This window comes from Coenobita brevimanus, chromosome 84, assembly GCF_032717465.1.
Source record: "Coenobita brevimanus isolate Jiangsu-jjx chromosome 84, ASM3271746v2, whole genome shotgun sequence".
Lineage (NCBI taxonomy): Eukaryota > Metazoa > Arthropoda > Malacostraca > Decapoda > Coenobitidae > Coenobita > Coenobita brevimanus.
This window is the reverse complement of record NC_137037.1, coordinates 1,892,361-1,917,360: the sequence shown is the minus strand read 5'-3', so window position 1 is coordinate 1,917,360 and position 25,000 is coordinate 1,892,361. Positions and strand designations below refer to the sequence as shown.

The following is a 25,000-nucleotide window of genomic DNA, read 5'->3' as shown; positions in this document are numbered from 1 at the left end:
AAAGCAACACTATTAATTTGTAGGAAAATCCACGTAAAAACAAAAACAGTATATCTGGGGAGAAATAAACAATATTTGAGCCCTAGTTGGGGCGAAGCGTTGTTTACTTCTCCCCAAATACATACTGTTTTCATTTTTTACGTGGATTCTCTTTCAATTCTGCTTCATTCACGCCATTGTGAAAGTTCCCCAACATTATTAATGCATTAGTAGGTCATAACAACACTACAGTAAAAGCAACATTTTCATTACAGTCAGTAGGTCACAAACAATAACAACACAGCCTCACTTCATCTATGCATCACTCGTCGTCTGCTGCTGTCCCTCCTTACCCCGCTACCCCACCTCCCGCCGCTCCCCACCCTAAATTTGTTGTCCCTCCTCGCTCTGATGTCCTTCCTCTTCCTCTTCCTCTGACTCCCGTGCTACTGGTGATGAAGATAACTCCCTTAAGTTTTCTGTCTTCTTCATACAGAACTGCTCTATCTTGGTCTGAGTGGTTTTCTTCTTTCTGTTCTGCAGCATCAAGTTGTGGCAATTTAGATCTACCATCACTTTCCTGGCCAAATTTTGTCCGAAAATGAGCCAAATTGCTCCGAATGGGGCCAAACTTCATTTTTGAATATTATAGTTCGAATAATACCAGGTTAAGCAACAGACAAATAAAAAATTGTATTTATGCATAAACTGCCACACACGGTCTATCAGCTCGGGACTGTCCAAGGCGCGCGCGGCTAGTTTGAAGCCATCACGTACGTGTAAAGGCGTGTTAAATCGAGAAACCCTTGTTAGTTAAACATATCTCCTTAAATATTTGCTCGTGTTAAAACGAAAATGCGTTTTTTAAACTCGTGTTAGTTGAGAGGTAACTGTAATAGAGTTTCATACCGAGCTGGAGAGGGAAGAGTAATGATTCTAAATTTGCGAAACTGGCTCTGAATATACCACAAGACACACCAGCATGGTATATACGAACACCCATCATACCACCACACCAGCCCTCAGTTAGAAAACCATATGTAAGGACGGCTGCTATTAGTGCTGAAGAAGTGACATGCGAAGGTCAATAGGAAGCACAAGGAGTGTAAGGCCTCAGGGAACGGGCTCTCTAGTCTATGTCCAGAGCCAGATAAATACCAGAATAAAATGATGAGATGGAGGGATGGAGTATATGAAAGAGAGGGGCGTGAGCTGGGAGCAGGGCAGTGAAATGGCGGGGGACAGGGCGACATGGAGGCGATTTGCTTGCGGCCACCCCTTACGAGATTACGGCGTCCAGCATTCTTGAAACTGATCATGACTTTGGCTCCCTGTTATTTTGTTTTTTATTTTTACTTGGAGAAAATAATCTTGTGGATTTCTGGCCTTGGGTTCCTTCTTCCTTGTTTTAAAAAATGCGTTTGTGTAGGTGTATGAAGAGATGTGTGTGTGTGTGTGTGTGTGTGTGTGTGTGTGTGTGTGTGTGTGTGTGTGTGTGTGTGTGTGTGTGTGTGTAGAGAGAGAGAGAGAGAGAGAGAGAGAGAGAGAGAGAGAGAATGTTAGAGACTTATGGTGATTATTGTTTGCATGAGAGAGAGAGAGAGAGAGAGAGAGAGAGAGAGAGAGAGAGAGAGAGAGAGAGACTTCTACGGATGTTAGAAAGCATTGGCCAAGTGGAGATAATGAAGACTGAGAGACTGACTAGGAGAGTGCATAAGTGAGGTGGAGGGGAGGAGGGGGAGACCGAGGATGAGATGGAGGGATGGAGAGAGGGCAGACTGATGACGGAAAGGGTGACATGGAGGGGATTTGTTTGTGGCCAACTTTTTCGGGATTAAGGCTTCTGGGTAGATAGATAGACAGACAGATAGATAGACAGATACCGTAGAAAGACTGATAAATAGGTTGATAAACACCGTAGATAGATAAAGATAAGGTAGATAGATAGATTGATATATAGACTGATACCGTACATATAGATAGATAGATAGATACCGCAGATAGATAGAAGACAGACAGATAGATAAATAGACAGATAGACAGTGTTGTCCAAAAAATCTATTATACTTAGAAATACACACATGATAAAGGCTACAGAATAGGAACTTAAAAAATGAAAAAAAAATGATATATGGATAGGCAGACAAAGAGATAGACAGATACCGAGACAGAAAGACAGACAGACAGACAGATCGAAAGATAAATAGACAGACAGGTAGATAAAGAGACAGGTGTACGAAAAACCTGGACGGAAAAATGAAAAAGATTGACGTATGGACAGGCAGACAGTCAGATACCCTAAGAAAGACAGAGAGACAGAGAGATAGAGTGAGATTTAGATATAGATAGATAGACAGACAGGTAGACAGACATGTGTACGAAATACCTGTAATACTCTGAGACACATCACCAGGACTCCCGGAAAAAAGAAAAAAAGAAAAAAGACAGAAAATATCACTCCTCATCAATGTCAGTCTCTCTCTAAAATCTTCCCAACATCAGCAAAACAAGTGGCCATTTTCCCCATCAAAATATAATGTTGGAAATCTGATTATAGCTTTTTCGAAAACAGTGCCAGAGAATTATATATATTCCTATGTATTTATATGACGTTGCGTAGGGTGATGTGGAAGGAGAGGCCATGGTCAATATGTATACTGAAATTATTATTATTATTATTTGATGCTGGGATAGGTATGGATGTTTGAGTTTTATCTTTAGAGTCTATGTATAATGTATTTCACACACACACACACACACACACACACACACACACACACACACACACTTATGGTACTTTCTCTTAGCACCCACACCATCCCTTGTAATATTCCACACACACACACACACACACACACACACACACACACACACACACACACACACACCTTCCCCACCCACACCTTCATCCCAACGTGCCCACCCTACTCTCTTCTCCCCCCTCCCCTTCCCCCACCCTTTCTGACCCCCTTCACCCCCACAATCTCCCTCATCATCATCATCATCACCACCATCATGATCATCAATATCCTTCTTCTCTTCCTCCTCCTCCTCCTCATCATCATCATCACCACGACCACCAACACCATCCTCCACCTATACCATCTCTATCCTCATCATCATCATCACCATCCTTATCCTCATCATCGTCATCATCATCATCATCATCATCACCAATCCCGGCACCATCACCACCACCAATATCATCATCATCATCATCATCATCATCATCACCATCACCACCACCACCACCAATATCCTCCTCCTCCTCATCATCATCATCGTCATCGTCATCGTCATCATCATCATCGTCATCAACCTCATCATCACCAATACCGCCACCACCACCACCAATATCATCACCATCATCATCACCACCATCACCAATATCCTCCTCCTCCTCCTCCTCCTCCTCATCATCATCATCATCATCATCATCACCATCATCATCATCATCATCACCCTCCCAGTCTTTCCATCCATGCGTGGAGTGAGACAAGACAGGGGAGAGAAATTTCCAATACCTAATACCAAATACTACACCTAATACCTGATACCTAATACCAAGTAATACTCCTTATACCTGATACCTAATACTTCTCCTAATACCAGATACCTAATACCAAGTAATACTCCTTATACCTGATACATAATAGCATATACTACTCCTAATACCTGATACCTAATACCAAATAATACTCCTAATACCTGATACCTAATACCATAGAACACTCCTACCACCTGATACCCCCAAATTACTCCTAATACCTGATACCTAATACCTAATAATACTCCTAATACCTGATACCTAATATCAAATACTCCTAATACCTGATACCTAATACCAAGTAATACTCCTAATACCTGATACCTAATACTACTCCTAATACCTGATACCTAATACCAAGTAATACTCCTAATACCTGATACCTAATACTACTCCTAATACCTGATACCTAATACAAAGTAATACTCCTCATACCTGATACCTAATACCAAGTAATACTCCTCATACCTGATACCTAATACCATAGAACACTCCTAACACCTGATACCCCAAAACTACTCCTAATACCTGATACCTAATACCTAATAATACTCCTAATATCTGATACCTAATACCAAATAATAACGCTACTACCTAATACCTAATACCAAACTATTGCCAGACGCCTTAATCCCATACGGGGTGGCCACAAACAAATCGCCTCCACGTCGCCTTGTCCCCCGCCATTTTACTGCCCTGCTCCCAATTCACACTTCTCGCTCTCATATACCTCTCCACTCCATCCCTCCATGTCATCCTTGGCCTCACCGTCCCTCTCTCCCCCTCCACCTCACTCACATACACTCTCCTCGTCAGTCTCTCACTCTCCATCCTCTCCACATGGCCAAACCACCTCAGTGTGTTTCTCCTAACGCTTCCTATCACATCCACATCCACACCACAACGCTCCTTTATATCCTCATTTGTCAGTCTGTCTCTCCATGTGACTCCACAGGCTCCTCTCAGATAACTCACTTCCACTGCTCTCACTCTTGACTTGTGTCCCTCCAACCAGGTCCAAGCTTCACTTCCATACGTTTGAGTTGGTATCACAGTACTGTCATGTAGTAGCTTTTTCACTTCCATGCTCACTTCCCTGTTTCATATCAACTACTACTCCTGATACCTGATACCTAATACCAAATAACGCTCCTGATACCTAATACCTAATCCCCAGACGGCCACGCTTGGAGGGAGATGAAGTTAGCACGGAGCTCCTGGACAACTCCGCGGCGCGTCACAAGATGGCCGTCAGACCCCGCAGGAACCACCCCGACCCCCGCTCCAGAGGTCACGAGGTCACCGAGGAGAGGTCAGTCCAGGTCACAGGCAGGGATGGGTCGTGTTTTGGATTTAATAGGCTTTTGATAAGGATTATTTGAGCTTCGTCTTCTACTTTGTCTTTCTCTTCTTCCTCTTCTTTTCTTCCTTCTTCCTCTTCTCTTCTTTTCTTCCTTCTTCCTCTTCTCTTCTTTTCTTCCTTCTTCCTCTTCTCTTCTTTTCTTCTTCTTCCTCTTCTTCTTCTTTTTCTTCTTCTACTACTACTACTACTGCTACCACCACCACTTCTTTCTTCTTCTTCTTCCTCTTCTTTTCTTCTTCTCCGCTTCTTCTTCTTCTTCCTCCTCTTCCTCTCCTTTTTCTTCTACTTCTTCTTCTTCCTCTTCTTTTCTTCTTCTCTTTCTTCCACTTCGTCTTTTTTCTTCTACTTTGTCTTTCTCTTCTTCCTCCTCTTCTTCTTCTCCCTCTTCTTTTCTACTACTACTACTACGGTACTACTACTACTACTACTTGTTTTCTTCTCTATTTCTTCATCTTGTTAGTCTTCTCTTTTACTTCTTATTCTTTTCCTTTTGCAAGATGAACAGAGGAGGGAAAAACAACGATAAATAATTCTATACATCACATTACAGGCTTCCTCCCTTCATAAAATATCTGTAACAGTTGGACTTGAACGGCTGTAGGGTGAGGTTTGGGGGGAAAACTACTCTTGGGAAACGAGTTTGAGAGAGAGATGCAGTTCTGATCTTCTTGTATGTTATCATTGTTTTGAGAGTTATCGTAATGTTGTACTGAATGTTATCGTAATGTTGTTGTCTTGAATGTTATTGTAATGTTATCGTAATGTTCTTGTCTGTAATGTTATCGTAATGTTATTGTTCTGAACGTTATAGTAATGTCTTGAATGTTATAGTAATGTTATAGTCTTGAATGTTATTGTAATGTTATCGTAATGTTATTGTCTTGAATGTTATCGTAGTCTTGAATGTTATCGTACTGTCTTGAATGTTATCGTAGTCTGAATGTTATCGTAGTGTTATTGTTTTGAAAGTTATCGTCATGGTATTGTCTTGGGTGTTATCGTACTGTCTTGAATGTTATCGTACTGTCTTGAATGTTATCGTAGTGTTATTGTCTTGAATGTTATCGTAGTGTTATTGTCTTGAATGTTATCGTAGTGTTATTGTCTTGAATATTATCGTACTGTCTTGAATGTTATCGTACTGTCTTGAGTGTTATCGTACTGTCTTGAATGTTATCGTACTGTCTTGAGTGTTATCGTACTGTCTTGAATGTTATCGTACTGTCTTGAATGTTATAGTAATGTTATTGTCCTGACTGTTATCTATGCCTTGAATTTGGCTCTCTTGTATTTTGTTTTTCTCTTGGAAGGAACAGTTATTGCGGACTCGTGGCCTTGGGTTCCTTCTTCCTAGCATAGAAAAAAAAAATTGTATAGCATTGCCGTATGGAGATTTATAATGGCGAGAGAGACACCAAGGCCCATTTGAGGAAGCTCCCTAACACCTTTTCCTAAGCGATTTATTTTGCTTCCTACCCCTTACTATCCTCTTCCATATCAGTATCATTCCAATAACACCACACTCAGCATTAATAACATACAAATTGATATCAACCAGCCATATCCAAAAATAAATTGCCAAGGAAGAGGTGTTGGGGAAACTCATTCGCTTCATACCATACAAAAACATATTAACCAGCCATATCCAAAAATAAATCGCCAAGGAAGAGGTGTTGGGGAGACTCATTCGCTTCATACCATACAAAAACATATTAACCAGCCATATCCGAAAACAAATCGCTAAGGAAGAGAAGTCAGGGAGCCAATTATCTGAAAATACATCGCTAAGGAAGAGGTGTTAGGGAGCCAATTATCCGAAAATAAATCGCTAAGGAAGAGGTGTTAGGGAGCCAATTATTGTGACCATCTTCTGTTTCATACACGTTCGATACAAAGGCAATGTTATGTAATGGTTCTATCCGGAGTAATTTGCCCCCAGCTCACTCATCTACCTTCCCCTACCGCCCTTCCCACCGGGGGGCACGCTACACTCTATCTATTTATAGCCCGACGCCCTAATCCCGCAAAGGGTGGCTGCAGACAAAACGCCTCCAAGTCGCTGTCACCCACCATTTGACTACCCTCCCCCCAACTCACTTCCCCCTCCCTCATATACCTCTCAACTCCATCCCTCCACCTCATCCTCGGTCTTCCCCTCCCTCTCCCTCCCTCCACTTCACCTACATACACCCTCTTAGTCAGTCTTTCATTCTCCATTCTCTCCACATGCCCCCAATCTTAGGGGGAAAATAACCCCTCCTGAATCACATAAAAAAAATAAAATAAAAATGAGCAAAATAACCCTTCAGAATCACAGCCAAAACAAAAAATGAAAAATACAGAAAAATTATAATGAAAAACGGGATGGGTGTGAAAAATAATCCATGAAAGTCCCAAAAAAAGGTAAAAAGAAATATATATAAAGAAAAACAGGATGAGAGGGCAAAATAACCTTTGAGAATATGAGAGACGGGGGTGTGAACTGGAAGCAGGGCAGTGAAATGGCAGGGGACAGGGTGACGTGGAGGCGATTTGTTTGTGGCCACCCCGTATACGGGATTAAGGCGTCTGGCAATAGATAGATAGATAGAATTCACAAAAGAGAGAAAAAAACATAAAAATATGTAAAAGAGAATGGGTGTGAAAAACAGCCCTTCAGAATCACCAAAAAAAAAAAAAAAAGAAAAGAAAAGGAGAAAAGGAGAAACAGAAAAAAACATAAAAAGAGAATGATTGGGAAAATAACGCTCTAGAATCACACACAAAAAAAGACAAATACACAGAAAATGTAAAGAAAAAGAGGATGAGTGGGAAAACTTTAGAATCTCTCAAAAGAGAAAAAAAAAAAGAAAATAAAGGAAATATAAAAGGAACGAGTAGGAATAATAACCCTTTAGAATCACACACACAAAAAAAAAAATGCAGAGAAAATATAAAGAAAAAGAGGATGAGTAGGAAAAACAACCCTTTAGAATCACCAAGAGAAAATGAGTTTCGAAAAAAAAGAAAAAGAAAAAGAGAATGATTGGGAAAATAACTCTTTAGAATCAAAAAAGAAAAAAACAAAAATCTATCAATCTATCTATTGCCAGACGCCTCAATCCCGTTCGGGGTGGCCACAAACAAATCGCCTCCACGTCGCTGTCCCCCGCTATTTCACTGCCCTGCTCCCAACTCACACCCCCCTCTCTCATATACCTCTCCACCCCATCCCTCCATCTCATCCTCGGCATCCCCCTCCCTCTTCCCCCCTCCACCTCACTCACATACACTCTCTTCGCCAGTCTTTCACCCTCCATCCTCTCCACATGGCCAAACCACCTCAGTGTGTTCCTCATAACGCTTCCTATCACATCCACATCCACACCACAACGCTCCTTTATATCCTCATTTGTCAGCCTGTCTCTCCATGTGACTCCACAGGCTCCTCTTAAATAACTCATTTCCACTGCTCTCACTCTTGACATATGTCCTTCCAGCAACGTCCAAGCTTCACTTCCATACGTTAGAGTTGGTATCACAATACTGTCATGTAGTAACTTTTTCACTTCCATGCTCACTTCCCTGCTTCTTATCACTGCTTTCAAGGAACCAGCAACCCTTCTTCCCTGTTGTACCCTTTAGAGCACTTCACCCTCCAAACCTCCATCCTTACTCATCACACTCCCCAAGTTCTTAAACGTACTCACATTTTCCAATTCCTCACCATCCAATCTCGCTGTACATTCACTGACTTCATCTCTCTCAAAGACCATCACTTTACTCTTCCCTACATTCACCTTTAGATTCCGTTTCTTACACACTCTCCCAAACTCATCCACCAAGCCTTGCAGCTCCCCTTCGTCTTCACTCAACAACACAGTATCATCTGCAAACAACAGTACAGGGAGTTTCCAAACACTACCCTCTCTCACCAGGGCCACTCCAACATCTACTACCCTACCTTGTACCTCTTTTATTACCCCCATCCATGTACAGATTGAACAACCATGGAGACATGACACATCCCTGTTTCAACCCAACCTTCAAAGAGAAAAATTCACTCATTTCACCATACACACGCACTGCAGCCTTAGCACCGTCATACATACTCTTCACAGCATTCAACAACTTCCCATCTACTCCATATATTCTTAATATTTTCCACAATCCTTGTCTATCCACCCTGTCATATGCTTTCTCCAAATCCATGAAAGCCGCATACAACTTCTTTCCCTTCTCTAGAAACTTTTCCACTAAAGATCTAGGAATGAATATCTGATCTACACAACCTCTTCCCTTCCTAAAGCCTCCCTGTTCTTCTCCAACTAATTTCTCTGTTCTTTCTCTAACTCTGTCAATAAGTATCCTACCATACATTTTTCCTATTATACTAAGAAGACAGATGCCCCTATGATTACCACACACTTCTTTTTCCCCTTTTCCTTTGTACAAGGGAATAATTATACCTGACTTCCAATCCTCCGGGACTCTACCTTCCTCCCAGGCCAATCTGCACATCTTCCACATCCATTCTACTACTATCTCTCCCCCATGCTTCAGCATTTCACCACACACTCCATCAATTCCTGGGGCTTTCCCCGATTTAACTTTCTATAAAGAAAAAGAGGATGAGTGGGAAAAACAACCCTTTAGAATCACCCAAAAAAGAAAAGAAAAAAAGGAAATATAAAAGGAACGAGTAGGATAAATAACCCTATAGAATCACAAAATAAAAAAAATGCAGAGAAAATATAAAGAAAAAGATGAGTGGGCAAAACAACCCTTTAGAATCACAAAGAAAATGAAAAAATGTGGAAAAAAAGATAAAGGGCATATATGGAGAAAATAACCCTTTAGAATCCCCCCCCAAAATCGAAATTTCTTTTGGTCTTGATCCCCCCCATATATAAAAACAAATAAAACCCGAATTAACTCTCTCTCTCTCTCTCTCTCTCTCTCTCTCTCTCTCTCTAACGTGGCCTAAAATTGCCAACTGTCTTGAATGCTGTTGTAACCATGACGTAGCACTAAAACATTATGCTAGTCATGAAGAAGTGCTGTGGAGAGCCGGGGTATTGCCTTATTCTGCCACTGAGCTACATGAAATGGGCTGCAAAAGGACGAAAATCTTGGTCAAGTTAAGGTGAAAGGAATATAGTGAACGTAACACAGCGATGTGAGAATAAATACCTACCGCCACTAAGGATAAGTAGTCTATCTATTGCCAGACGCCATAATCCCGTAAGGGGTGGCCATTTGACTTTGAGTTATTTGTTTTACGGGGAGGGACACTAACAATCCACCAACCCACTTGCTGACACGTAGGGAGCACGTATGGTTTGGTTATATGGTTACCACCCAGCGTTGTAAATGGGTTCTTGGCTTACAGGAAACCATTTGGCTTGTAACTCAATGTAAAGCCACTTGTAAAGGAAAGAAAAGCAATAAGAAGTGGCAGGAAAGATGGGAGAAATAGGAAGAGAGGAGGGCAGGCACAGAAAAAGAATGATAAAGGCTAAGGAAGAAGTAAGCAGCACAACATCAAGTGAGTGGATGATGGTCGCCACCACCTACCACTAAGTAGTCATGCACATTATTTATTTATTTATTTATTCATTTTTACACCAGCACAATCCTTAATTCATGTAGTAAATCATAATTACTAGAGTTCCAACAATCTGAAATATTTTGAAGTAGGTTGGGCTTAAATGGATTAAAAAATTACAAAATTTTTCAAACCTGGGAGAAGGGTTCTTTTTCTCGTGTTTTTGCCTGATGCATTCTCTCTCTCTCTCTCTCTCTCTCTCTCTCTCTCTCGTGATAGGTTTTTTGACGACGAAATCTAGTCCTTTTCAGTCAGCTAGTCTGTCAGATATTTCTAACCATCTCAGTTCACCAAGTCTATATCGAATAATTCTAGCCTTTCTGCCAGCAAGTCAGATAATTCTAACCTTTTCAGTCAGCAAATTTATGTCAAATAATTTTAATCTTTCTGTTCAGCGTCTATGATGAACAAAATCATCTGGAGATAACAAGAACAACCTATATACAAGAACAAACCGTACCCAACCCCCAAAGTCCCATCTTACTCTATGGGACTAAAGCCATGCACTTCGGAAAACTGATCGTACGGCACTTTAAAATAAATAACAGCCACAGATAGTTAAGATATACACCTGCCATATACTAAGAATATAAGTACTATGTTACTAAATTAAAACTATGATGCCACCTAATTAAAAAAAAGGAGAGGGGGGCAGGAAAAGTTAAATTTCTCGTACGTCTGGCAACGCAGGGCAACGCGCAAACATTCTCGATTCCAACACATTTTTCTATACAAAACCAGAATTAAATGTCCTTCAAGTACGAACACCACGAAATCTATCACGGACACCAAGAAATCAACTAAATCCTTACATCTACTTGCCATTGTGACAACCAAATAACCAAACTGTGCAATGGAAAGACGAGAAACTCCTTACACATTTTAACACTTCCACGGTGGTAAACAAGGACTTCCTTTGTAATTACACGTTCTTTTAATATCTAAATTTTATCACTATACTGCCCTGGTTATGCTACTGTTAAATATATTTGTTATATATGCTGTAATCGTAATACCGTATACTTTGCGTAACTCCTCCACTCCAAAATAAACACACGATTTTAACTTGTGGGAAATCTCTAACAGTAAACATCTCATCCACTACAATTACTCCTCACGTGCTAAATAAATACATATAAATCGTCATGGGAGGCAATCACAGAGAAAATGAACAGCATGTCAACAAACAGTGAATTAAATATCCACAACACTAACCTCTTCATGACGGACGCATCTTTTCATCGCCTGCCAATATCACAATTTTTTATACATTTCACTCCTTTTGTACACCCTTCTCACACCTGTAGTTCTCCGGGCCACTTTAACAAGCCAATTACAGCGTTCTGAGTCCAAGTGAATGAAGTTCATGGCGAAATAAGAGGTTTAAACGAAGAACTACAGGCACGCATAACCACCCCCCACCACAGTTGCAACTCTACTGACGAAGGTAAACAGTGGGGAGAGTAGGGCATCATGGGTAGTCACGTGACCATATAAAACCTTAGTATTATTATTATTATTATTATTTTTTCTATTGAGGGTATGAAAATATTTATTCTAATACTGACTACAACAATCATAATTAATTAAACTCCTGGGTGTTTTAGGATACTACTAGTACTACTACTACTACTACTAGGTACACATACGATTTGGTTTAAACAAATACCTTACCAGTTCATTTCTTCTTCCGGGTTGTCTTCTTTATTTTCCTGATAATTTTCATAAGTAAATAATCCTTTCTGGAGAATTGCGGTGTTTTCCTAATATTTTAATCTATGTTCATTTCAATTTCCCGATGCGTCTGTGTTGAGAGTGAGAGACTGGCGAGGAGAGTGTATGTGAGTGAGGTGGAGGGGGAGAGAGGGAGGGAGAGGCCAAGGGTGAGATGGAGGGACGGAGTGGAGAGGTATATGAGAGAGGGGGGTATGAGCTGGGAGCAGGGCAGTGAAATGGCGTGGGAAAGGGCGACGTGGAGGCGATTTGGTTGTGGCCACCCCGTATGGGATTAAGGCATCCGGCAATAGATTGATAGATAGTCGGTGTTGATCAAGCGTAATGGCTGATATACTAAAATCTACCTAAATCTACCCAAATCTACAAGCCATATCTTATATAGCCACAACCAAGCAATGCCTAACCTAAGTCTAACGTAAATTCTATCTGTCTATCTACTGACAGACGCCTTAATCCCTTGTACAGGGTGGCCACAAACAAATCGCCTCCATGTCACCCTGTCCCCCGCCAATCAAAATATCAATCTAATCTGGCGTAACAATGTACCAACTAACCTCTCCTAACCTAGATTAACTTAACCTAGCCTACCATACCCTAGGCTAGCCTAACCTAACCTAGTGTCCTAAAGATCTGTGCTTCTCTGCTTACACCCTGCCTAGGTAAACTCTTACGCCTTTGTCTGTCACCTTGTACCTTTCCTTCTTGCTGGATTTTATTTTTTTTATGCAAGGAAGAAGGAACCAAAGGCCAGGAGCCTGCAAACTGTTCCTTCCAAGACAAAAGAAAAAAAGAAAAAGAAAAAGAGCCAAATTAAAGATCCGTTCATTTCGAGATGCCTGGACACACTGCGTTTGAAAGACTGGAGATCAGAGGAAGTAGGAAATACAGCCAGAGGGAGACAGTTCCAGAGTTGACCTGTTGCATAAATGGAGGACTGGGAGTAACGGTTAACTCTTGCTCTCATTCGTCGGTTATGGAAACTCCTTAACACTTTTTCCTCAGCGATTAATTTCGAATATGACACTTCTCTTCCGTTAGGCAAATTCTCATATCACCTCACTTTACATGCATAGTGATCAAAAGGATATTAATTAGCCATATCTAAAAATAAATCGCTAAGGAGGAGGTGTTAGGGATCGACGAGGATACAAGCATACTTCACGGGTCGTGGGTAAGTTTGCTGTCTCTCTCTCTCTCTCTCTCTCTCTCTCTAACACAAGCAAGGGACACATTTTCGCCTGTCGATGTACTATCTTTGGATCTTCATTATTTTCTATCATTTCAAAAGCTCTGATGATTTTGTAGACTCACGGGTATAGAGAGACGTGCAAAAATCTCTCTGCCATGAGCGTCTCCAGTGAGTGTAATGTTTTTGGCACACAGTATATCAAAGTTCCAAGCAATCTGATGGACACATATTTTCAGGGTGTGCCTTCAGCTACTGTTTTATTCATTTTCGATGCTCAAGGCCAGTCTGTTCTACGGCAAAAAGAAGAAAATTGTTATTATTAAACCAGCCTACCTTACAAGAGCGATCGTTATTCATTTGGTGACACAGAAACTCCCGATTTGGAGGAGTCAGCAACGCATGATAAAAATAGATAAGTTATCCATATTAAAACTGATAGAAAACGGATCGTTCAAAGAAAACCTTAATAATTGGGATAACTAAGCTATCTACCAAGGATTATGATATGGCAAACTATGGCGGTGTAAACTTACGTATTATTGTTTTATCTGCCGATTCCTTTGACAATTTCTAGCTAAAATGATAATGTACTGTTGTCATATCATTCAAAGGGCCGATATCTATGCCGTCTATCTGATCCCTCTACTATTTTTCTTTTCTTTTTAATTCAAATTCTGTTTCTCTTAGGTGTATTTTATCGTATGGCAACTACTGAACTTGCACAAATACGCACTGACGCAAGACGAGAGTGAAGTGGAGAAGGTTCCCGTCTCCCAAAGTCCACCTAAATAAAAGAGAGTGGAAGAGATGGAGAATGCCAGGCCCAGAAGTCAATGGAAACTGCTACTGTCAACTTTAGCTTCTGATTCTGAGATTTCTTCACCAGGTGGCTTGTTCGAGACCGAGACACTGGCAAGGAGGGCCTGGTACCGTCTCGCATCCTGGCCGAGGACGAGGATGCTGAGTCGTCCCTGAAGGCGTCGCTGAAGAGGACGGTGCAGCAGATAGCCATGGAGGAGACGCTGGCGGTGAAGCAGAACTTGATGAAGGAAATACGGGAATACAAGTCTAGGAAACTCTCCAGCAAGGTCCTGGGTCCGACGCCTGAAGATGAAGCTAGGGCCAAGAGGACGTGAGTAGATAGATAGATAGATGGATAGGTAGATAGATAGATAGACAGGTAGATGGATGGATAGATAGATAGATGGATAGATGGATGGATAGATAGATAGGTAGGAAGGTAGGTAGGCAGATAAACAGATAGATAGATAGGTAGGTATGTAGGTTGAGAGAGAGAGAGAGAGAGAGAGAGAGAGAGAGAGAGAGAGAGAGAGAACTGTTATAATCACACAAATTAAGCTTAACATGATAATTGATAGAAACAATTTTTATTATTTTCATTGTAAATTCACGCACCATATACAACACATTACTCTGTGCGAATTGAGAGCAGGGCAGTGAAATGGCGGGGGGGGGGACAGAGTGACGTGGAGGCGATTTGTTTGTGGCCACCCCGTATAAGGGATTAAGGCGTCTGGCAATAGATAGTTAGACAGATAGATAGATAGTGTCTTGGACGTAATTAACACGGCCAATCAGTTTACCAATAAATCTCTCTTTACTTAATAAATATCGCTCTTTACGAGATAGATGCTAAATTAATATCGCTCTCTACTGAAAAAATATCGCTGTTTACTGAATAAATATCGCTTTTTACTGAATAAATATCGCTCTTTAAATAAATACCGCTCTTTACTAAATAAATACCGCTTTACTAAATATATAAATATCGCTCTTTACTAAATAAATATCGCTCTTTACTAAACAAATATCGCTCTTTCCTGAATAAATATCGCTCTTTAATAAACAAATATCGCTCTTTGCTGAATAAATATCGCTTTTTACTAAACAGATATCACTCTTTACTAAACAGATGCTAAATAAATATCGCTCTTTACTAAATAAATATCGCTCTTTACTAAATTAGTATCGCTCTTTACTAAATAAATATCACTCTTTACTAAACAGATCCTAAATAAGTATCGCTCTTTACTAAATATATATCGCTCTTTACTGAATAAATATCGCTCTTTACTAAATAAATATCGCTCTTTACTAAAAAAAATATCGCTCTTTACTAAACAAATATCGCTCTTTACTAAATAAATATCGCTCTTTACTGAATGAATACCGCTCTTTACTAAATGAATATCGCTCTTTACTAAACAAATATCACTTTACTGGATAAGAAAAGAACATTACCTGAGAAAGCCCTTGATTACAGGTGGATGACTTAATTAATTACTGAAACACCTGTCTTGGTCTTCATGAATTACCTTCCTGCTTTTCCCTGTCTTTCATTCATAGGCTATACTCCTTTCATTTTAACTTGGCCTAAAATTGCCATCTCCCCATCTTGAATGAGGAGTTATAAAGAAGATTAATACTAGAATATGACGCTAGCCGGAAAGAAGTGCTATGGGAAGGATGTAGAGCCGTAGCAGTGTCTTTTCTGCCACTGAACTGCGTGAAATAAGCTGCCAAAAGACGAAAATTTGGGCCAAGTTAGGGTGAAAGGAGTGTAGGTACTTACAGCCCTGCCCTAGACCCTGATCACGTTTCCACACCTCCCCGAATAACCAACTTTTCTGTCCATAATTTTCCCCTTATTTCAATTCCTCCGTGTTCCATCTGTGACACACTGTTCATGCTTCCCCAACTCCTTCATTCCTTCCTCACTTCCTTCATTCCTTCCTCACCTCCTTCATGCCTTCCTCATCTCCTTCATGCCTTCCTCACCTCCTTCATGTCTTCCTCACCTCCTTCATGCCTTCCTCACCTCCTTCACGCCTTCCTCACCTCCTTCATGCCTTCCTCACCTCCTTCATGCCTTCCTCACCTCCTTCATGTCTTCCTCACCTCCTTCATGCCTTAGTCTTCTCTCCAATATTTCCTTTTTCAGTCTTCCTGCACTTCATATTTGACACAATGTTCGTCTCCCCTCACCTCTCTTCATACCTCATTTGTCTGTCTAATATTTTCCTCTTTTTCTAGTTCCCTGTCCTCTTTAATTGACACAAAATAAAGAGTTCAAGGCCTCACCTGTCTCTCCCCCACCCACCCTTCCCTTTCGTGCATCCCTTCCCTTTCTCCCATCGCCTGTCATTCGTGAGCTGGTGAGTTGTTGAAAAAGAAAGTTCTGACTAATACAGGCTGCTTTCTTCGTCTCTCAAACTGACGCACGAATCATTCCCCTATCCACGAATCGTTCCCTATAAAAGAACCAGCTACATCTCCTTTATTTCCTATCTCCCCTACATCTCCTATACCTCCTACCATTCCTTCTATACATATCTCCTATATCACCTGCATCCCCGTCCCCCGCATCAATCATTCTCCTATCCACGAACCACCTCTATCTCCTGCCCTCCTTCCAGCGCTACCATTCGTGAGCTTGTGGAGACAGAGGAGGAGTTTGTGAAGGACCTGCAGTTCGTGACGGAGCAGTACTACAACGCCATGGATTCCCCGACCACGCCCCGCCACGTCAAGGACCATAAGGACCTGATCTTCAACAACTTCAAGTACATCGCCGATTTCCACCAGAAGTAAGTTCGGGAGGAATGGTTTGGGGTCAGCTTAATTTCATCCTTCTCGTCCTTCCGCAGCCTGTTCATATACGTTATTCATATTAACCTGGCCTACTTTCCATCCTTCTTTTTTTTTTTTTTTTTAATCTATACTTGGCCCAGATTCTCGTCACATTCTCTGCATTTTAACTTCTTGATTCTCGTCCTTTTGCATCTTTTTCGGTATATTCTCTAAACCTGACCTCGATTTTAGTCCTTCTGGCATATCCGTCTTCATCTTAACCCCCCTCAGGCAACTTGGGGTCCCTCAGACGCCAGGCTACTTTTCTTAGTGTTTTTCATATATTACTATAACGTCCTGGGGTCTGGTTATCCCTCCACCTTCCTGACGAGTAGAATAGCTTAGGGAGGTGAGAGGAGATGTGCCTTTATCTTCACGCTAGACGGTCTTTGGGGCTCAGTGAATCCCATGTTACCTAACTTGTGTATTATTATTATTATTATTTTTGGCCATATATATCCTCCATGCCTAAAGTGATATATAATGACATGTGCTTCCCCTTTTTTTGAGATACTTTTGCTATTAGTCTACAGCAGGCAATGATAGAAAACTAGTGGAACATTTCAGTTTTGGTACGGCGGCCGCTAATTTCAGTGGGTATTCAGTTTTTCAATGTCTGTCTTTTTAGCCCTCCTTACAATAGTTCTTCACTTATACTTTCATACATTTTGCACCAAACTGAAGAAAAACGGCTACAGAACCCGTGTACGAGTGCTTGTTTCAGTAAAGTCATTGTAAGTATTTTTGGTGATTTTTGTAAAGATTGGGGTCTGACGGACCCAAGGTTACCGGGGGCAGGGTGAAAATTTAAGATTACCTCTAGATTATTATTATTATTATTTTCTTATCTTAACCTGGCCTACATTTTCATTTTTTTTTTTGTATCTTAACCTGGCCTATATTTTCGTTTTTTTTTTTTTGTTTCGTCTTAACCTGGCCTATATTTTCGTTTTTTTTTTTTTGTTTCGTCTTAACCTGGCCTATATTTTCGTTTTATTTATTTATTACCTTAACCTGGCCTACAATTTTTTTTTTTTTTCCGTCTTTACCTGGCCTACAATTTTTTTTTCCATCTTAACCTGGCCTACAATTTTTTTTTTCATCTTAACCTGGCCTACAATTTTTTTTTCCATCTTTACCTGGCCTACATTTTCGTTTTTTTTTTTTTTTTAATCTTAATCTGGCCTACATTTTCGTTTTTTTGTTTACCTTAACCCGGCCTATATTTTCGTTTTTTTTTTCCATCTTAACCTGGCCTAAATTTTCGTTTTTTTTTTTTTTATCTTAACCTGGCCTAAATTTTCGTTTTTTTTTTTTTTTATCTTAACCTGGCCTACAATTTTTTTTTTTTTTTTTTAATCTTAACCTGGCCTACAATTTTTTTTTTTTTTTATCTTAACCTGGCCTACATTTTTTTTTCCGTCTTTACCTGGCCTACAATTTTTTTTTTTCCCCATCTTTACCTGGCCTACATTTTCGCTTTTTTTTTTTTTTTTTTAATCTTAACTTTGCCTTGATTTTCGTCCTGAAGAAGAGACGAGCAAATGTAACGAATCGTGAAAGTAGTGTAGAAGCTGTGAAAAAATAAAATGAAAATAAAAATAAAATGAAAATAAAAATAAAATGAAAATAAAAAATAAAATGAAAATAAAATAAAATGAAAATAAAAATGAAAATAAAATGAAAATAAAATGAAAATAAAAATAAAATGAAAATAAAATGAAAATAAAATAAAATGAAAATAAAAATAAAAATAAAATGAAAATAAAAATAAAAATAAAAATAAAAATAAAATAAAAATAAAATGAAAATAAAAATAAAAATAAAATGAAAATAAAAATAAAATGAAAATAAAATGAAAATAAAAATAAAATTAAATTGAAAATGAAAATAAAAATAAAATGAAAATGAAAATAAAAATAAAATGAAAACATAAAACGAGTCTGACAAGTGCCCGTTTCATCGTCAGTTCAGGAAGCACCCTAACACCTTTTCCTATGCGATTTATTTTGTTTATTACACCTTACTGGCCTCCTCTGTGTTACATAAATCCTTCCAGTACCGCCATACTCTGCTTAGGTAGAATAGGATAATAACCAGCCATATCCGAAAATAAACTGCTAAGGAAGAGGTGTTAGGGAGCTTCCTTACCCGAAGAGAATACGAGCTTAGGAGAATAGATGAAGTGAGGTGGTTGGAAGAAGGAGAGGGAGGCCGAGAGCGAGATGAGGAGTCGTTACTGAGTAGGACCCATGTCTCTCAGAGGTTCTTTTATTAAGGAGGCTCCCCAAGACCCTAACACCTCTTCCTTAGCGATTTATTTTGGACATGCTTGGTTAATATCCTTTTGTATGTTATTTATGCAGAGTATGACGATATTAGAAGGATTTTTTGTAGTACAGGTGAGGACAGTAAGGTGTAGTAAGCAAAATAAGTCGCTTAGGAAAAGGTGTTAGGGAGCTTCCTTAACCAACGAGACTATGGCCTGAAGGATAGAGGGACAAGTCATTTATAAAAATCTAAATAAAAAGGACTTAGATGAGATGGAGGGATGGAGTGGAGAGGTATATGAGAGAGGTGGTGTGTGAGCTGGGGGTAGGGCAGCGAAATGGCAGGGGGCAGGGTGACATGGAGGCGATTTGTTTGTGGCCACCCCTTACGGGATTAAGACGTCTGGCAATAGATAGATAAATAGTAAAACGCCTTTTCAAACTCCTTAACCAAATTGTCTCAAGATTCTTATTTTCTTTGCAGTGTTCTTATCGAGGGAGTCAAGTACCACGCTGAGGTGCCTACGATGATTGGACGAACCTTCCTTCGCTTGGTACGTCATCATCCACTCACTTCATGTAGCGCTGTGTACCTCCTCCTTATGTGACTGCACTAAATGACAAGCTTAACGGTTCCTTTATCCCTGAAAACCATTTACAACGCTGGGTGGTAACCATATAAGCAAATAACGGGGTGATGTGGAGCCTACTATGGTGCCCCTGTTAACTAGGTGAGGAGATGCAAATGCGGCATCCATCCAGGAACCAATTTTTCACACTATTCCCCGTGAGATTGTACAGCTCAAGAAAATATAGGTACATTGCACGAGATGGCCCTGCAGGAATGATTGCTTGCCTATGGTCGATGAGTCTGGTCGACCAAACAGAAATGGGTTACTCTACTACAATTATTATTATTATTATTATTATTATTATTATTATTATCATTATTATTTTTGATTTTATAACGACCAAAATCCCTAACTTTTTTTTTTTTTTTAGCTCAGTTGATGGCCAAGTGTAGTCAGATTGGAGGGCTGATTTGACTAGTAACCAAGGAGACTCAATTCTTTCTCACTCCTAAGACTGATCATGAAACCAAGATAGAGGCCCTTATTCTCGTAGGTTAAGGAGTCTCCCTAACACCTCTTCCTTAGCGATTTAGTTTAGGGCTGGTTAATATCAGTTAGCAAATTATCTATGCAGAGTAGGGCGATGTTGGAATGATTCATGTAATAGGGAGATGGAGAGTAAGGGTGTAAGGGGCAAAAAAAGTTGCATAGGAAAAGGTGTTAGGGAGTATTAATTTGTAAGATAGACCCAGTTCCTTCAGGTAATAACAAATGTATTATAGTCACTCTGATGGCTGAATTCTCTCTCTCTCTCTCTCTCTCTCTCTCTCTCTCTCTCTCTCTCTCTCTCTCTCTCACGACAAAGGCTATCAAATTGCTTTCTCTCTCTCTCTCTCTCTCTCTCTCTCTCTCTCTCTCTCTCGCGACAAAGGTTACCAAATTGCTCTCCCTCTCTCTCTCTCTCTCTCTCTCTCTCTCTCCATCACCGTCAGAGGTCTTTCCTAACTTAAAAATAGATAGATAGATAGATAGATAAACAGATAGACAGACAGATAGATAAATCCTTTAGTGATGTGAGAGAGAGAGAGAGAGAGAGAGAGAGAGAGAGAGAGAGAGAGAGAGAGAGAGAGAGAGAGAGAGAGAGAGAGAAAATATCAACTATTTCTCATTTTCTATAGAGGCAAAGTTAGAGAGAGAGAGAGAGAGAGAGAGAGAGAGAGAGAGAGAGAGAGAGAGAGAGAGAGAGAGAGAGAGAAAGAGAGAGAGAGAAATCCCAACCATTTCCCTTTTTCTATAAAGCCCAAGTTACCGATAACCCCCACTGCGTCACCTACCGTACCAGGGAGAAGTGACGCCAACTGTACATCCATTGCAGGAGCGTGATTTCGACCGTCACGCCGAGTACTGCAGCAACGAGCCCTTGGCCCAGGAGTTTCTGGAGAACAACACGCCCATCAAGGAGTGGTTCGAGGTCAGTATAGTTGAGCCCTCGTTGTGTGCCTCCCCCTCCCCTCATCCTATAGTCCGGTCACTTTAGATGGACTTAGACCCCGGTGGTGCGGACGCCTTTTTATTCCAGTGTGCTATACTTTCCGCACAACCCATTTAAGTTATTTTTGTGCAATGTATATATATGAGAGAGAGAGAGAGAGAGAGAGAGAGAGAGAGAGAGAGAGAGAGAGAGAGAGAGAGAGAAATAGCTCAATCATTTCTCATTTTCCATAGAGGTAAAGATTGAGAGAGAGAGAGAGAGAGAGAGAGAGAGAGAGAGAGAGAGAGAGAGAGAGAGAGAGAGAGAGAGAGGCTATGGCATGACTACGATGCATTAATATATATTTTTATCTATATCCCTCAAACTTAAACCAAAAATAACGCAGCTGTTGTGTATAATATAGATTTTTTAAAACAGGGGAGACTTTTATAACAGGAATACGGGATGGAGCAATGCCTACCTTCCCTTGATATCATGACTACCTGACAGATTTTTACTTAGCAATATTTTTTACACGGCAAATTCTATCCATATGCAATGTTCAGAGTGTTCAAGAGCGGCAGAACCATTTATTTTTATTATTATTATTATTATTATTATTATTATTATTATTATTGTTGTTGTTGTTGTTATTACTATTATTTTCTGTAATTCGTGTGAGGTTGAATTGTGAACGTGTTTGGTATGGAAAAATGGCCAACAGTGACTTTGCGAATTAACAATGATGCAAATTAACAGAAATGAGTTATTTGAGAGGAGCCTGTAGAGCCGCATGAAGAGACAGACTGACAAATGAGGATGTGAAGGAGCGTTGTGGTGTGGATGTGGATGTGATAGGAAGCATTAGGAGGAACACACTGAGGTGGTTTGGCCATGTGGAGAGGATGGAGAGTGAGAGACTGACGAGGAGAGTGTATGTGAGTGAGGTGGAGGGGGGGAGAGGCTGGGGAAGGCCAAGGATGAGATGGGGGGAAGGAGTGGAGATGTATATCAGAGAGGGGTGTGTGAATTGGGAGCAGGGCAGTGAAATGGCGGGGGACGTGGAGGCGATTTGTTTGTGGCTACCCCGTATGGGATCAAGGCGTCTGACAATAGACAGATAGCTAGATAGATAGACCTATTAACAGTGATACATATTAACAGTGAAATGGCGGGGGACAGGGCGACGTGGAGGCGATTTGTTTGTGGCCACCCCGTATAAGGGATTAAGGCGTCTGGCAATAGATAGATAGACAAATTAACAGCGATACAAAATACATGCAATGTGATTTTACGAATTGCCGGAGTAATATTTCTATCTATCTGTCTATCTATAGCCCGACGCCCTAATCCCGCAAAAGGTAGCCGCAGACAAAACGCCTCCAAGTTGTTCTGGATTTAATATTTCGAGGCGATATATAAGGATGGGATTAGGTTGGGTTAGGTTAGGATTAATGAGGAAGTCAGGAGAGGATTACAGAGGAAATAGGCTTGCTTGTGTAGTGCTCATTTCCAAGTATCACTACCGCTATGCAACATTTCGAAATATTTAATCCGTGTAAATCCTATCTATCTATCTATTGCCAGACGCCTTAATCCCTTATATGGGGTGGCCACAAGCAAATCGCCTCCACGTCACCCTGTCCCCCGCCAATTCACTGCCCTGCTCCCAATTCACACACCCCTCTCTCATATACCTCACCACTTCATCCCTCCATCACATCCTTGGCCCTCCCCTCCCTCTCTCCCCCTCCACCTCACTCACATACACTCTCCTCGTCAGTCTCTCACTCTCCATCCTCTCCACATGACCAAACCCGCTGTCTGTAAATGTAAATCGTTGTCATAAAGTTTTTTGTTACTGGCTGTGGATAAACTGATGTAACTTATATTTTTGCGGGCAACTGTATGTGTTAATCTATTGTCTGCTCACACTAACAACGCCTAATATCGTTCTGCCTCCATCCACTCGCAAAATCCATTATGTCAGAGACGTAGAAAAAATAGAAGTCCTTCATTTATCTTATATTTTAGACTAAGGGATAAAATGGCTAATCTGATTTATAGGTCTATCTATCTATCTATTGCCAGACGCCATAATCCCGTAAGGGGTGGCCATTTGACTTTGAGGTATTTGTTTTACGGGGAGGGGCACTAACCCTCCACCAACCTACTTGCTCACACGTAGGGAGCACGTATGGTTTGGTTATATGGTTACCACCCAGCGTTGTAAAGGGTTTCTTGGCTTATAGGAAACCATTTGGCTTGTCACTCAATGTAAAGCCACCTGTAAAGGAAAGAAAAGCAATAAGAAGTGACAGGAAAAATGGGAGAAATAGGAAGAGAGGAGGGCAGGCACAGAAAAAGAATGATAAAGGCTAAGGAAGAAGTAGGCAGCACTACATCAAGTGAGTGGATGATGGTCGCCAGCACCTACCACAATACAATAGATAAATTAATAAGGAATTTTTTTTAGACCGATTACCTGTAGTCTTCATGGGGAAAATATAAGGGAAAAATACACCTACATATAAAGAGGACCTCAGACCATTTACTCTCTCTCTCTCTCTCTCTCTCTCACTAAATGCAATAGACCTGAAAGCAAAATCACATCATCTTTCCGGTATGAATTAGATTTTACCTGGTTCACTCAACACTTTAATGCACGTGTGTATGTGTGTGTGTGTGTGTGTGTGTGTGTGTGTGTGTGTGTGTGTGTGTGTGTGTGTGTGTGTGTGTGTGTGTGTGTGTGTGTGTATGTGAGGTTCTGGTATCAATCTCGTTATGGGTGTAGTGTGTATGTGTGTGTGTGTGTGTGTGTGTGTGTGTGTGTATGTGAGGTTCTGGTATCAATCTCGTTATGGGTGTAGTGTGTATGTGTGTGTGTGTGTGTGTGTGTGTGTGTGTACGGACGAATGTGGGTGTGGGTGTGGATGTGAGGGTGTGGGTGTGGGTGAGACTGGGTTAAGGTGGATATGGTTGTGGAAGTGGGTCTGGGTAGTTGTGTGTGTGTGTGTGTGTGTGTGTGCGTGTGTGTGTGTAGGGGTGTATGTGGGTGTGGGTGTGGGTGCAGGTGAAGGTGTGGGTGTGGGTGTGGGTGCAGGTGAAGGTGTGGGTGTGGGTGTGGGTGCAGGTGTGGGTGTGGGTGTGGGTGAAGGTGTGGGTGTGGGTGTGGGTGCAGGTGAAGGTGTGGGTGTGGGTGCAGGTGTAGGTGTGGGTGTGGGTGTCTCTGGCAGCTGGAGTTGTCAGTATATTTTGGTCAGGGTCGAACCACGTACACTGCTCTTGACTGTTAATTACCTGAGAGAGAGAGAGAGAGAGAGAGAGAGAGAGAGAGAGAGAGAGAGAGAGAGAGAGAGAGAGAGAGAGAGAGAGAGAGTCTAAGGTTTTTGCGTGAGACAAAGTAAGGGAAGTGTGTGTAGATATGTATTTACATGTGTGTGTAGATATGAATTTACAAGTGTGTGTGTGTGTGTGTGTGTGTGTGTGTGTGTGTGTGTGTGTCTGAGAGAGAGAGAGAGAGAGAGAGAGAGAGAGAGAGAGAGAGAGAGAGAGAGAGATTTAGCTTTGTACTCTCATCCCCTGTACAAGGACGCATGGGGAGGTCTGCCTGAGAGAATGACAGTAAGAATGT

The 25,000-nt window shown here is 40.9% G+C and overlaps 1 protein-coding gene across 5 annotated transcripts in view; it reads left to right on the top strand.

The window, feature by feature from the left end:
* Obsc (Obscurin) overlaps positions 1-25,000 on the top strand; it is a 543,345-nt gene that overhangs the window by 190,617 nt on the left and 327,728 nt on the right. For all 5 annotated transcript variants that reach the window (XM_080280411.1, XM_080280415.1, XM_080280412.1 and 2 more), the window contains exons 5-9: positions 4,704-4,838; positions 14,289-14,534; positions 16,840-17,010; positions 19,808-19,877; positions 21,271-21,366. In XM_080280411.1, coding sequence (XP_080136537.1) covers positions 4,704-4,838; positions 14,289-14,534; positions 16,840-17,010; positions 19,808-19,877; positions 21,271-21,366 — 718 coding nt within the window. The remainder of the gene's footprint in view (positions 1-4,703; positions 4,839-14,288; positions 14,535-16,839; positions 17,011-19,807; positions 19,878-21,270; positions 21,367-25,000) is intronic.